Raw genomic sequence first — 15,295 nt, 5'->3', positions numbered from 1 at the left:
TGGGACATGTAGTCTGTGGTGTCTACTGGACCTCCAGCTGGCGGGCAGCAGGAGGGTCCCCGGGGCGTGGGGACAAGAGAGGCATCCAGTGGTCAGGATGTAGAGAGTGCTAGAAGCCATGTGAGATCACCAGGGACCTGCTGTGGATGGTGGGTGGGTGGGGCAGGGGTAGCAAGCGGGGTCCAGGACTAAGAGGCAAGAAGGCAGGAGGAACCAGCCGGACCACGGAGGAGAAGCAGCTGCAGGCAGCCGGCCCTGGACAGAGAAGGAGTGACCCACTTACTGTCAGGGGCTGCGGCTGGCACGGGTGGGTGCGGGGTTGACCATGTGATGTGGCGACCTTGCAGGAGCAGCTCGTGTGGGGAGGGGGCACCGGTCTGCTTAAGAGCTGGGCAAGAGTTAGGAGGCGAGTGAACACAGCCCGCGATCGATGGCTGGGGAGTGGGATCCAAAGATGGTTTCCTTCCTCGCGTCTGTTGGGTCGCACTTTGTACCTGTGAACATTTTTGTGCTCGTTCTGTCGAGTTTCTCTGAGGACACACTCCCAGGTTGAGAGTTATTTTCTTTTCCTACTTGGGCAATATTACTCCAGTGTGTGGGGCGTGCTGCATGGTTCAAGTCAGCTTCTGTCTCATCGGGGTTGCTTTATGGCTGATCTGCGTTTTTCTCTCTCGTGCCTTAGAACATCTTTCGTAGGTCTTTGTCTCATTTTGTTTAAAGTGGAAGTAAGTGCAGCGTGTTTGGCTGCTGTTGGGAATAGCTGGGTTGAGAGGGGAGAGTTATGGTAGGGAGAAGGAGGGATTGCTGGCGCCGTGTCCCTGACCTCAGGCCCCGGTCTGCAGGTGGAGGAGGGCTGGGCCTGGCAAGGACGCCGTAGCTCCTCCCGACGGCAGAGGCTCCCGGAGGTGGGGGCGGGGGGCCCTCTTCTGATGGTGTGATGCCCTCTGTGAAGCCAGGGAGTCCAGAGCTGAGGGGAGGGTGCGGAAGGGAGGTGCCAGACCTTTGGCCTCATCGGACAGGCTGCTGGAGGGGTCACGGGAGGCTGGAGGTCTCTCCGGAAGCGTGGGACCGGTCAGCACATGGTATTTGTGTCACACATGGGGCCCAGGTTGAGACCAGCATTGCATCAGCCCCAGATCCCTGGGGAGCTCGCCTGTGCTCAGCTGACCAGCTTCTTGTTTTCTTTCTGCCTGTAGAGGTGTCCCTTCCTGTGAGCCCTGCACTGCATCTGGAAGCCCGATTCTTCTGGGCGCTTTGCAGCAGAATGTCCCTTCCCTGTGTTGGGCTATGTGCCGTTGGCAGCCCGAGACCCAGCTTTTCCAGGCCTGTTGTTAGTTCCCCCCATTGACGCGAGTGAGGACGTGATTGACAGAGGACTCCTTTCTCAGCAGCATGCGTATTTAAGACGTGCTCATATGGCCTTCCGTATTGTCACAGGACTGAGGGGCAGTTGGACATCTCAACAGTCTGTACTGAAGGGGGGCCCTTGTGGGGAGCAGCACTTGAGCCAGGAAGTCCCGGTTGATATGGCACCACAGAAACTTGGGTGTTTGTTTGCGTTACCTGTTGCCGTGGGAAAAGCCCTCCAGACTGAGCGGCTTGAAGCAGCAGCTATTGTGCTCACGGATTCTGTGGGTCAGAAACTTGGACAGGACACAGAGGGGAGACGGTGCTTCTCTGCTCCAGCACGCGTCAGCCGGGAGGGATGGAGTGGCTCAGGGCTGGGACCATCTGGAGACCTCTCCACCCACTTGTCTGGCACCCGGGCTGGGTTGACGCCAGGGCTGGTTTCAGTGGGGACTGTTGGCCAGAGTGCCCAAGCGGCCTCTCTGTGTGGCTTGGGCTGAGTTCTTCAAGGAAACGTGTCAGGAGGAAGTATTTGGAAAGCAGACATTCCCAGGGAGCGAGGAGGAAGCTGCATGGCCTCTTTTGACCCAGCCTCACAAGTCCCCAACATCATTTCCATTTCTACCCTGCCGTGCTGGTAAAGGCGTCCGGAGCCTGCCCAGACTCAAGGGGAGGGTACATGGACCCCGGCTCTCAATGGCAAAGGGTTTGGGCTTCTTTAAAACCGCTGCTGTATTGTCCTTCCGGAACACTCAGGACCTACGTCACATTAAGAAGCAGAGCCTGGTGAGTGGCTGTGTGGCTCAGGATAGCCATCAGACGCCTGGTGCTCTTGACTGACAGTGCATGGGAAAGCCCGATCCTGTGCGAGCACTTTCCAGTCTCTGCCACCCCATGTTACACCAGCTACGGGCTCCTTACCCTTCCAAGCCCTTCCAGACCACCCTGATCCGGCCAGGCATCTGGAAGAGGCACTGCGGCTTCCCGAAGAGTCCAGACTTTGGAATCAGAGGTCCCAGCTCTGCCACCATGGATCTGTGTGACCTCGGGCGAGTCACTTCGCCTGTGTCCATCTGGGTCTCTTCTGCAAAATGGTGAAAATCCCTACCTTGCCACATGTGTTGCCAACATTACAGAAAAGCCGAGGTGCTATTTGTCTGGGCACTTGGCACTCAGATTGTAATAATCCAGAGGTGTTGCTGGGGAATAGCCTTACCTAGTTGAGCAATATCATTAATAGAGTTACGCATCGCACCCTCTCAATTCTAGTAGCAAATAACCACCCAGAATCTGGTTTCTTTTTTTTTTTTTTTGAGAGAGAGGGAGAGAGAGAGACTCTCAAGCAGGCTCCACCCCCAGTGCAGAGCCCGATGTAGGGCTCAATCTCATGACCCCAAGACCACGACCTGAGCCAAAATCAAGAGCTGGCTGCTTAACTGAGCCACCCAGGTGCCCCTCTGACTTCCTTTTCCTATCAACAAGCGAGCGTTTCTGGATCTTTACGCCCCTGTGGTGCTGACTTACCAGCGTGCGGCAGGGGTCTGAGCGGAGAATATGCATTAACACGAGGCCAGATGGCGGAGACGATCACTGAGCACAAGACTAATTAATTGAAATATCGTTCAGGCAGATTCTATCCTCGTCCCTCCTTTGTACCTGTGGTTTTTGTTGTTTGTAAGTGGCATCTTTGGAAACGTGGTTTTCCTAATTAGTAGCTGTTCAGGTGTAGGGATGCAGTGGATTTTTAGTTTTGTTTTCAGCAAGATTGTTGGGTTCTTTTTTGTTCTAGCGGCTGTCTGTGGATTCTGTCTTGATTTTATACAGGAGATCGCGTCGTCTACCTGGGGTGGTTCCGCGGTCTTGTTTCAAGGTACCTGTTTGTCTCTTTGTCTTTTGTTACTGCGTGTGCCAAAGTCTGTGGAGGGGCTGATTTCAAGCCTCACTGTTTGGTTCTGACCTCAAAAGAAATCCTGCTGATGCTCCTTTAGTGGGAGTGCTGTTGTCAGGAGGTTGTTGTTGGATAACCTTTATTAGGTCCAGGAGGTCCCTTCGAAGGTGCCAGGCTTGTCTGCTGTGTTTGCTCTCGTTGTCTAAACAGTGGGACGGTCTTGATTTTCAGACAACACAAGAACGTCTGGCTGGGCCGCCGTTAGGCCTGTGTGAACTCTCTCACCTAGAGGCCTGCCTGGACCTCGCAGGGAGTGTGAATCACATCCCTGTGATGGGGGGCCCGTCACCACGGGTTCTCACGGCAGAGGCGCAGCCCCCAGCTGGCACACCTTCACGGCTCAGCCGTGGGGTCTGTGGCACCTGCAGCTCGGCCAAGCTCTGAAATCCAAGGTCGAGTGGACTCTGGCATCGGCAGCGTCCGTGTGTGGTAGAGGCGTCACAAGGAAGTCGGCAGTGAGGTGCGCCTTGTGACCCGCCGCATCGGAAAGATGGTCCCGCCAGAAGGTGGCAGGCGCTCTGGACGGCTCTGGCACTGCAGGGTCCAGGAGAGATGACGTCAGCGGTAGCTCTGGTTTTTCGGGGCAGGAGAGGGGGGCAGGTCACAGAGAGGAGCAGGACGGGTTGGGGAGGGAGACGGCAGATGGAGGCTAAGTTGGGGCCTGCTGCAGCGTGCAGTGTGACCCCTGCGCGGAGAGCACAGGGTCGCTGGAGTCCTGCCACGTGGCGGGCTCATTTGAACGGGGAGATGGAAGTGCTGTCCTGGGGTGGCTGGCAGGCCTGGCAGGGGGTGGGGAAGGGCAGGGGATTGTCCTGGGTAAGATTCTATGGAAGCGATTGGGCTAAACAGGAAGACATGTAACATCACGGCCGGTTGGGGTTTAAGCTGGGTTTGGTCTTCTAGGTTTGGCAGGGGGTCGGAAAGGGCTGCTTTGTGATGTCGTACCTCCCGGATGGAACCTAAACCAGAGGATCCTGCTGAGTCCTGCTGCCTTGGTCTAAGATACTCCTTTTGGGTGTGATGGCTTCCAAGTGTCTGACGAAGCCCCTGGTTTTGTCCTCCATGAGGCTCGTGGGAACCGTTGGGTATGTGCCTTTCTGCCTGTGTTGCCATACTGAGTGGCTGAGCTGCTTTGTGCCTTCATGCTGTCTGTTCTCATTCCTCCTCCTTTTCCTTCTGTGTTGGACCACACAGAGTAACGAACGCGGTGGTGGACAGGCGCCCTGCAGCCTGGGCGCCCAGTGTCACCTGTCGTTCCCCAGACGGGCAGATGATGGGGAGACGGCGGGTTTCACTGCCTCGCTGGTAAAAATAGACGTTTATTCTTTTCAAGATGGGCAGAAGGTTAAGACTTCACTCAGTAGCCCTGTGGGGCAGGACTAAAATTGTGGTTTTTCATTTTTGATATCATTTTCTCCTTCCTGATTCCTGTTCTCTTAAAATTCGCCGGGCCTCACGAGCTCATACTGATGGACCTGGTTTCGGTGGGTTTGCATTCGCTAGAGATACCTGGATGCGAGTTACTGTGAGTCCGTTGCCCAACTTAAGGCTTGAAGTCAGGAGGGCACCCCCGTGGAAAGGAGCCCTGGTCCAGGAAGCCACTTGGTGGCCACGCCTTCCTTGCCAGAAAAGCAGGGAGGAAAAGCCGTGGCAGCCACGCCTGTTCCACGGCCGCTCCCGGTGAGCCCGCGGGTGCTGGGTGTGTGCGAACGTGGCCCCGTGCGCGTTCACGGAAGGTGCCTGCCCTGAGGCGAGACGTGCTGTCAGTGTTCTGTTTTCTTTTCCATTAAAAAAATAAAATAAAATGTTGGTGGCTGCCTGCATTTGGTGGTCAGGGCTCTAGCCGGATGGTGGGGCTGCTTGTGCCGGCACCCCCCACCCCAGCCCAAGTACCAGTGCCACGCTCCCCAGGATTAATGGTGCAGCCGCGTGGGGAATGACAGTGTGCACTCGGCACCGAGACCCTCGGCTTGTGTGTGCTGGGAAGGGTGTAGGTAAATGAGGTGGTTTCTGGTCGCCTCAGAGACTGATTGAACCATGTAAGCTGAAGGGAGGGAGACGGGGGATCCGCCCTCGCCCCCCGTCCTGTCCCAAGTCAGCTGTGCAGAGTAGCGGGGTTCCTGCTGAGGTTGGGGTAGGGCTGTGGGCACATTTATGAATGAGTGGAAACAGGTCTTCTGAGTTTTTTTTCTTTCATGCGCTTTCAGTATGGAGGTTCCCTTTATCTGGGATGTAAAACCCAAGTCATGGCTTTAATCTTGTACTTTACCGTGCTAACTTGCGGTCACACAGAAGAGCATGAGGAGTTTTGGGGCAAGGGTGTCTGGGTTTATATCCTGCCCTGTGGGGCACCCTCGGGCAAGTCCCAGGGACTGGCAGGCACCAAGGGGGTCCCCGGGACAGGGCCTCGTGGCTGCAGTGTGGGGCCGGGGTCCGATGCTGCACTTGGCAGCACTGGCTGGTGGCACGTGGCCACCCATCTTATCGACGATGGAGCGTCTCCTCCGAGCCGGGCGCTCGCCACTCCCCCTGTTTGCATCAGTGGGGCTGTGGATGAGGGGCTTAAAGTATACGAGGGAATCATAACAGACCCACCTCAAATCTTGAATTGGGCAAGTTTTTAAATCTCTCTGGATGTCTGTTAAGTGGGATACTGAGTGTGTTTACATCTTAGTTTTTATTTAACTTTGGAAGATGAAAAATAGAATAGTAAACACCCATTTATCCTCCTCCCAGATTTTGTTCGTGGTTGCTTTTGTCCGTTTTTAAAAGATGGCTTTTTTGTTATTTTTCTAATAATAACTATAACGTGCCCACTTTAAACAATAGAGGCACCCAGGAGAGCAGGGAGGTCAGCTGTAGCGGGAGCGCTCAGACATGCTCGCTGTGGGTGTGTAGTTTTACGAGGCCCCACGCCAGATGTGTGTGCGAATATGGGACAAGGGGGTTGCTGCAGACACCGTTGTGGAGTTTCCTCCCGCTTAACCAGACAGGACATCTTCCCACATGACGGCGCAGACGCGCGGTGTCGGTAAATCAGCACAGGTGAGCATTCACGCCGTCCTGTCTCCTGTTACGGAGGGTGAGTGCTCTGGGGCTGGGTGTCTGCGTGTTTTAGGATAAAGGCCCACATCTTGAGTTACTCTGTCAAAGGGCACATGATTTTCAGAGATTTCTGAAATCTACCTTCCAGACCATCGAGCTTAAATGAGAGTGATCATTTTTTCCAAGCTCTTGTAAATGTCAGATAGGCAAAAAAAATATTTACAATTTTAATTCATATTTTTTCAACAGAGGGCTGGGTATGTTTTCTGTTTGTTGGCTACTAGGATTTCCTACTCATACCATCAGCCATATTTGATGCCCATTTTCCTGTGGGAGTTTTAAATCCTTAGTAATTTTTTTACTTTTTTTAAAAAAAGATTTTATTTATTTGACACAGAGAGAGAGAGAGCACAAGCAGGGGGAGCGTCAGGCAGCAGGAGAAGCAGGCTCCTTGCTGAGCAGGGAGCTCGACGTGGAGCTCGATCCCAGGACCCTGGGATCATGACCTGACCCGAAGGCAGATGCTTAACCGATTGAGCCACCCAGTTGCCCCAAATCCTTAATAACTTATATAAACTCTGTATATCCAGGTTTATATTTTCAGGTTTGTAAATTTGTCTCAAAATTTTCTGAATTTGTTGGGCAATTAGAGAAGCTTTAAAAATCTAATGTAGTCAGGCTTGTCTTTTGTGACCCCTGCATTTTGACTCCAAAAAGAAAGCATTCTGACTCCCAAATCATAGAAGATTATTTAGTTTTAAAGTATTTCTTTGGATGTCTTTCCTTCACTTAGTAATGTTAGCTCTTACAGTTTGTATCTGTGTGGGATGTTTTCTAATAAGGTGTGAGGGAGCTCACCTTAACTCTTCCCTCAGGTACTCAGCGTTATTTCAGCTGTCCCTTCTCTCCCATCCCGTGATTGAAATGCCATCTTAGCCCAGCCCGCACCGTCCTCATGGCTGCTCCTGCCGTCCCTTGTGATTCTCTGCCTGCCCTCTGCTGAGGTGAGCGCCCTGAGGACAGGGACGCAGTAGGTGCTCGGGAAATGTTGCATGAGTGGAATCAGACAGAGTTGGTGTACGTGAAATGCTTGGTATGGGGCCGGGCACACAGTCAGACCGCAGTCACGTGGCGGCTGTTACTGTGTGCCGAGTGCTAATTGAGTGAACTTGGGAGCCTACGTTAGTTTGCGCTATTAGGTCACCCATCTCTTACAAAAAATTCATTTGATTTCAATATACCCGCTATCTCAAAAGGACTTGGGGCAGCCTGGCCTGGTGGCAGAGCTCACGTGCTCTGGTAGCAACGAGACCTGCGCTGAGCCCAGCTGTGCCTGTTACTCGGCCTTCCCGGTGTCCCATCTGTAAACTGGGGATCGCTTGTGCGTGACCCGGGGTGGGGAGTAGAGGAGAAGGTGAGCATGGAGGTCTGCAGCGTGCCTGGTGCACCAGGGGTCCCATTACTTCCTACGGTGTCATGGGAGAGCTTAAACAATACACACGCGAGGAAGGGTAGGCACACGTTTTCTGTTGGTATGGAGAGAAGTCCTTGGTAACGGAGATGATTCAATGCTGTCGAAGAGCACGCAGTTCTGAACTCCCTGCCTCGGAGGGACAGGAGCAGGAAGGTGATAGGTTAGATGCTTGTATGTTTGGGGTGATAAAAAGAAGGATTTAGGTTCTTCGGAGAAAAAGACGTTCCCGAAGTATGAGAGATGTCCTAAGAACTCTTCTGTAGGGGGGGCTGGTTGATTCCATGGGCCATGTCAGCAGAGGGCTCAGTTGGAAACAGCCTTTGCTCGGCAGTCTGCTGGCCGGGCACCGCGTCACCCTCCAGGAGCCCTGGTTCCTGTCTGTGAGGTGTGACAGCTCACATCTGGGAGGGTGAATGTGAGGCTAGATGAGGGGGTGTCTGGAGTGAACCCCGAGGATGGCAGGTGCCTGATCAGTGCAGCTTCTCTAGTCACAACAGTGCGGACAGCTCGCGGAAGACGTGTGATAGCCTTCGCGTGGATGCTTCATGTTTCTGCCCTAAAACGCTTGCCATTGAGTTACAGATCAAGGTGTTTCTGCTGAGAGCGAGTGAGACACTGAGGTGTTCTTTTATTCATCTGTTCATTCGTTCATTCATTCAACAGTTGCACAAAACCAGACATAGTCCCGGGCCTGGCGATGCTTATGTTCTAGTGGGAGAGGCAGTTACTAGTCAGAGGATCACAAAATAAACCATAGTCAACACTGGTAAGCACTGTGGAGAAACGTGAGAGCAATGCACTATGGGATAGTCTTGTGTGCGTGCGGAGCTTTTGCAAAGCCAGGCTAACTTTTCGGACGGGGACGTGAAAGAACCACTGGCCCACGGAGCAGGACAGCCGCGGGGGGCACTTGCACCAACTGTTTGAGGGCTGTTTTGCTGGAGGTGATTTACGTTTTACGAGTATTTCTTAAATTCCTCATATTTATTACAGTATTTGTAATGTTGTTGACTAAAGTCGGATGGGTGGGTCAGAGGGGATATCTTTGACACGGGCGAAGTTTATTAAGACAATTTTTCTGGGAAATTTTTCTTTTTACAGATCACAGGGGTGACTTTGGGGACCATTTCTCAAAGAAATTGTGTTTTAAATGATGGTTGGAGGTTCACAAAAGCCTATTTAAAAACCCTTTGTAGGTGAAGTTCTTTGAGTCTGCAACGAAGATAAAGAATAACCTTGTTCGTCACGGGCGCGAGGGCAGCTGGATGTTTGTTTTAGAATTCACCCTAAACGGTACATATGTGTCATATATTCTTATGCACGCTGTATTGCTCACTGAAATGAGGCTAACATATTTTTGGAGTATTACTCATTCAACCACAGAAGTTGAGTAAGGCACTTCAGTAGTAATCTTCCTGCCGGCTTGCCGCCCCCCCCCCCCCCCCGGGCTTGGGCACCTGCCAGGACTGCACCCTCACCCGGGAGCACCTGCCCTGCCCAAAACCTTGCCCCTCACCACCCCCGCCCCCCCTCCCCAGAGTGACTGGCTCCTCCCTCTTCCCCGTTGCCTCCCTGGGCCATTTCTTCGGGTGTTGCCAAGAACCAGGCAGCGACAGATTGGAATTTCCCAGAGGGTTTTTTACCCAGAGAGGAAGAAATGAAAAGACTTACAGGAACTGTGGCCTGCATGAAGGTGACACATTTCTAGAGAACAGCTCTTTGACTCCATGGTTGGCTCCTTTCCCTGCAGGGCTGTCCTTCCCCCACCTTGTGCTGGGAGCCTGCCTAGGGTTTCGTCTGGGTTCTTCTGTCTCTCCTCATCCTCATTCAGTGTGGGAGGTGCTGAGCAAAACTGCCCGAGGGTGAGGAGCAGATGCGAGTGCCTCCCTGGGCTGTGGACACAGGCTCTTGCTGGAGAGAGGGACTTGCTGATGGTCTGTGTCGGTCTTGGGGTGTTTTCTGAGCCCACAGCCCTCCGGGCTGACATTTCCTGGCCCGCTGCAGCATCGTGGTGGGGCCGGCTGAGTCCCGGGCACAGGCCTGGTTCCAGCGTGCTAACAGTGGAGCTCGTCCTAGGCAGTGATTGTGCACACCTGCTAGCCTCGGGGACCCCCCCACCTCTTGTCCCATTTTACTTTCTTTGTGCCCTTGCGAGCTTGGGGTGCTCACAAGCTGGGGTGAGCTTGCGGCGGTTGGGGTTGGAGGGGTGAGCACTGGCGGTTATAGGGTGTCTGCGATGCAGACCACATCCCAGCGGGGCTCTTCTCCACTTGGCCGCATTGTCTGAACTGCATGTGGGAGCAAAAGCTCCCCGTCTTGGCATTTGACCAGACAAAAATCCATCTCTCTGGGAACTCAGGTGACGTTTGGTTTTGGGTTTTCGTTGTTTTTTCCCTTCACAGTTGGCTCGTTGGTCGCCTGGGTCTAGCACTGTACTTCTGCAGATAGTGTAGTTGTTTTATTTTATCTCCAGCTGACAGGAGCAGATGTTCCTGTCTGCATTCTTAACACTTCATTCTGAGAATGCTTCCATTCATTTCACCAGAAAGGCTGCCGTGATTGTGCTCAATGTAGTTCCGTTGGCTTGGGGGCCATAAGCAAGACTGGCCTGTGTAGGCAACAGGTGAATTCGCTGAGTGGCAGCCATATGTCCCAGCTGGAGCAGGAGAGTGGTGGTCTGACAGCATCTGCCTTCTGGTCTGTGCCCCAGGGAGCCGTCAGAACCTGCCTTTTCTAGCCCAGGGTGAGCGCAAAGGTACGGGAGACACACAGACCTGGGTGGTGGTCCTGCTCGGCCACTGCCTGGCTGGGGACCCCGACAAGTCACTCCACCCCAAAGCCGCTGTTGCCTCCTCCAGGGATGTCTGGAGGGGTGAAGGAGCTGACCCACGTGGAGGCATGGAAGGCTGGATAGCCTTGAGCTCTTTTTGTCACTGTCTTTTGTCTTCACAGTTTCTGGCTGATGCCCAATGTCATGAAAGTGGAGTTCTAACAGGAAGCTGGAGGACACATGATGTTGAATACTAATGCTCACTTCGAGGTTCTGGAAGGAGCTTGGCAATAGCTTCATGGTGTTCGGTGGCAAATGTTTGGCCCGGTCGCACTGAGACACGGGTGCTGGCGGGCTGGGCTCCCTTCCTGGAGGAGTGCCCTGTGCCGGCCCCACGACTGGTGCAGTGAGCAGCCGTCAGCCTGTGAATACGGAGCCTGGACCTGTGGTTCACAAGCCCCCAGCTGCTCGACTGAAGAGCCACACTGTGCGTTTATTTAATGACTCCGTGAGCTGGAGTTTTCTTGAGGAACATTTAAGTCACCCAGGGGCAGAAAGTCACCCAGGCCTTTTGTTTCTGAAGATTCTGGACTCCTAGTAAGATGTTGTGAAAGGAACCCTGGTCGGGGCAGGAAGTGCCACGCTCCCGTCTCTGTGGGCTTTCTCTCTGGGCCCCTCCCCCACGCAGAGCCTCCCAGACCCGCCTGGAGCCAGGCTTACAGTCCGTGACTCAGAGCAGGTTTGGGGGAAAGGGTGAGTTACTCTCTCCCCTTGGTTTCCAAGGTGACTTCCGGCCCCAAATTCTGCTATTTATTATGTGTCATCAGGGGCCAAGGATGTTGCTCTTGGCCTGATGGTGTAAGCTGGCACCGAGACATTTGTCCATCCGGGTTGCGAGGCAGACAGGCAGTGGAGGTGGGAGGAGTTGGCTGGGTGCGTGGGGGCGGGGCCGAGGCCGCAGGGGGCCAGCGTCTGCCCAGAGGGTCCAGGCCTTATGGGTGACGCAGTTTTTTCAGAATTCAGTTCCATGTGCTTCAGTATTTAGAAAACAGCAGAAACGAAGAGCTTCTCGGAACAATTACGCTTGTCTGCTGCGGGCTTTCTCTGCTGGTCTCCAGACGGACTTGCCTGGCAGCTGCTCACTTCCTCCCTGATTTACTCCTGGGTGAATAGGCAGAGCTGTGAGGTCCTGAGACCGCATATAGGTTTGGTCTTGGGACACAGGTTGGCCCCATGTTTTAAACACAAGGCCTTAGCAGGATGTCTGATTTCTGATTCCCAACTCCGAGCCCCTGCCTGGTAGGCAGCCTGTGTGATGAGCCTAGAGAGCTGGTTGTCATGGCAGCCGGTAAATCATGAGCTCACATCACATCAGGGACAGGCGCTTGTGGGGCACCCATGGAGACAGAAAGCCCAGTTTTCAGGCCTGCAGGGCGTGGTGCTGGGTGCAGGGCCCTCCCTGCCCGAGGACCAGCACACCCGCCCACCCTCCGCAGACCGGGGAGGTTTTGTGACGTTATCAGGAACTGAGGCACCATCTTCTCTGCTTAGAGATGAGGCCACCCTGTCCCCTTAGAGCAGGCAGTTCTCACGCATTTGGGGTCATGAACCCCTTTGTCAGTCTGGTGAAGGTTATGGGTGGATCCCTTCCCAGAATAATGTTTTTCAAGGCACAGAACAAAATAAGGTCATGTTGAAATACAGTTAACAAAATAACGAAACAAATGTTACCACGTTTAGTAACAGGTCCAGCGGCAGGTCTAGTAAATATCATGATTTTGAAGTAGCAGTGAGTTTAAAGATTTTTTATTTATTTATTTGAGAGAAAGGGGGGTGGGAAGAGTGCGCACGAGCTTCGGGTGGGGGTGGGGAAACTCCAAGCAGAGTGCAGAGCCTGACGCTGGGCTTGACCCCACGACCCCGAGATCATGACCTGAGCTGAAACCAAGAGTCAGATGCCCAACCGACTGAGCCACCCAGGTGCCCCAGAGTAGCAGTGAGTTGAAGCCCTCTTTGCGGTGCCTGTTAACAGCTGCCGTGTGACAGGACAGCCCTTGTGTTTTCCCCGTGTCGTAGGTATATACTGATGTGGTTTGCTCTCCTTGTTCTCATAATGGAAAGGAGTGATCATGACACTTAGAGCTCAGCCCAAGTTCACAGACCCTCCAAGCTGGCTGCGTCGATCCCGGGCTGAGACCTCCTGGCTCAGGGGTGCATGCTCCCCTTGGTCCTCCTCCCCAGGGCTGGGCTTCTATGCTCCTCAGATGGTGGGCAGGGCGTCTCACCATCAGGGCGTTTTTTGGCCCAGGGCACTAGGCCCTGTCAGGGTTGGTCCTGGGGACACCTGGTGGCAGGATTTATACCTCAGGAAGCCAGACCAGCTGCCGGGATGAAGGCCGCGGTTGAGGGGCAGGCAGGACAGGGAAGCAAGTGTGTGCTGCCCAGTGGCAGCTCTGCGGGCTCCGAATTTGCCCGCCACGCTTGGTGTGTGGGGCTGCATCCTGAGACAGAGCTGGGCCTTGAGCTCCTGTGTTTCTCGAGGAAGCCAGGACATCAAAAAGAAAAATCACAGAATGTCAGTATAAACAACCAGGGAAGGTGGTGGAGCCAGGGGGGGGGCTGAGAAGTGGGGAGCAGGACCTCATTCCTGTCGGGCCTGGCCTCCCGCCTGCGTATCTCCTGGGTTCTTTTGGTGCGTACTTGGATGGCTCCTGGCTAGGTGCTGAGGCCGACAGAGATGTGTCTTGGAAGGGCGCTCGTCGTGTGGTCACCTGGACACCCCGAAGTGACTGAAACAAAGCATGGTGGTTGATGGGGCCCAGGACACTCCAAGGCCTGGTTTGCTGTGTGGGGGATCAGGAGACACAGCTCCCAAGCTGAGCCTTGAAGTGATGGTGTGCCGGTGGCCAGGAGGCCTCTGACTTGTTGGGCAGGGGAACAGGGAGGGCGGAGATGATGGCTTGTGGCGGGTGGGCAGGGCAGGGCTCGGCAGCAGCACGGGGGGGGCACAGAAGGCGCTCGTCCTGCAGATTCTGAGGCCCAGAATCTGGGCTCAGGACCCCAGTCCTGTTCCTCTTTGTGCACACCTGCCTCTCTCAGACTGTGCTCCCCAGGGCAGGGTCTTTGCACAGCCTAGGCACTGCCTGCAGCCTGGGGTCAGATTTAGGAGATGAGTTGGTCAGCAAGTCAATTGTTCTAGAGGCTGGGAGCCTGGAGCCTGAGCCAGCGAGGGGTGATGATGGATCTGGGCGGCTGTGTTTTCAGTGTGCGGGCGGAAGGGTGGGCAAGGAGAGCACCAGGGAGAAGCAGAGATGGTGGGCGGCCACGGGCCACGTGGCTGGTGCTGCGGAGGGTGGTCCCCCTTGTGCACTGAGCCCTCCGGCTGGCCCCGTGCTTCCTCTCCAAGGGTGTAGGTAGAGCTGTTCCTGCGTGGGTCTTCAGCACAGCATTTAATTTTTAAAGCGAGAATTTGGAAACCGCTGAAATGCATCAGCGGGAGCTGGCTCAGTGAGTAATACGGTCATTAAAGATTCATTGTGGAGAATTGCATAATATAATGTTAAATGAAAGCAGCCAGGGATAAATCTGCATAATTGCGTGTCAGCGTGTGTGCACACATCGTGTGTTACGTGTGTATGTAGAAGAAGACTGACGCTTTAACAGGGATTATCTCTGGTGGCACTACAGGCAACTTTTATGTTCTTTGTATTTTTCTCCGTCTTCTGTAATAAGTGTGTGTTTTGAAATCAGAGAGAAGTCCACTCTATATGAAAGCAGTGCCCAGTCTGTGTCCGTTGTTGCAGGTAGGGAAACAAAACCCATGCATTCAGCGGGCTGTCACCCACAGACACCACTTTAGAAAGTGTTCCGTGATCTGTACTTAAGTGAAGAAGGCAGGTGAGGAGTGGGGCATCCCCGGTGGCCCCTACCCACAAGCTCTCAGTTATCTGGTACGTCCTGGACGAGATAATATGCATGTGAGATTTTCCGGAAGGGAGCCGCCTTCCTCCTGTTGGAGGGGCTGTGCGTGAGGCTGCCTTCCGTTGTGGGGCCCCTGCTGGTGTAGCCGGCCCGTGTCTCCGTGCCCCTCACACCATCTCCCCCCGGGAACCTGTGCTCTGCTCCCACTGCAGCGTTCCTCCGTGTAGCCAACAGGTCAGAATATCTCCTTGGATCCTTGGTTCCATGACCTCCCAGTGCCAGGTGGGAGAGAGGAAGGGTGATTGCGTGGGTTTAAGTTGTGGGTTTAAGCCTGAACCACAGGCTTCTCTGTAGGGTTAGGGCATTCCTCTCGCATGGGCCTGAAACTGTAAGATCTCCACGGTAGGCCCTGCCCTAGCCTGGCCCACCTGCAGCACGCCCAGACGTGCCCTGATGGCCATTCCCTTGCACCTGTTAGGTGCTAGGAGGTGCTGCCCCAAAAGCTTCCCTGGTCAGCTGTGAGCCCACAGCCTGCTGCTGTCCTCGGTCCTTCTTGGCCCTAGGCCTACCTACTGGGAGCACTTTGGTGGCCAAAGGCAAGGGAACTTCCCAGCATTGTTCCAATTGCTCCCTCGGGACCCACCTGAGACCTGGTGGCCCCAGGTTCTGTGTGCTGGCCTGCCTGTCTTTACAGGAGGGTGTAGGGTCTGTAGTCCTACACTGGAGGTAGGAAGTTGGAGATAAGCAAAAGCCCTGAGAGAAGGTTCTTAGCAGGGTCGCTGTGGGCACT

The 15,295-nt window shown here is 54.3% G+C and overlaps 1 protein-coding gene across 3 annotated transcripts in view; it reads left to right on the top strand.

Annotated features, from left to right (window-relative positions):
• Window positions 1-15,295, top strand: part of AGO2 (argonaute RISC catalytic component 2) — a 111,454-nt gene that overhangs the window by 30,784 nt on the left and 65,375 nt on the right. The window contains exon 1 of one of the 3 annotated variants that reach the window (XM_057307939.1): window positions 8,955-9,107. The exons of 1 other annotated variant lie outside the window; for it this stretch is intronic. In XM_057307939.1, coding sequence (XP_057163922.1) covers window positions 9,080-9,107 — 28 coding nt within the window. In that variant the 5' untranslated portion in view covers window positions 8,955-9,079. Of the gene's footprint in view, window positions 1-8,954; window positions 9,108-15,295 lie in introns of those variants that run through there. One more of the 3 variants, XM_057307938.1, reaches the window with a different exon arrangement.

Source organism: Ursus arctos, unplaced genomic scaffold, assembly GCF_023065955.2.
Source record: "Ursus arctos isolate Adak ecotype North America unplaced genomic scaffold, UrsArc2.0 scaffold_6, whole genome shotgun sequence".
Taxonomy (NCBI): Eukaryota; Metazoa; Chordata; class Mammalia; order Carnivora; family Ursidae; genus Ursus; species Ursus arctos.
Note: the sequence above shows the minus strand (reverse complement) of the source record. Positions and strands in the feature narration are given on the sequence as shown.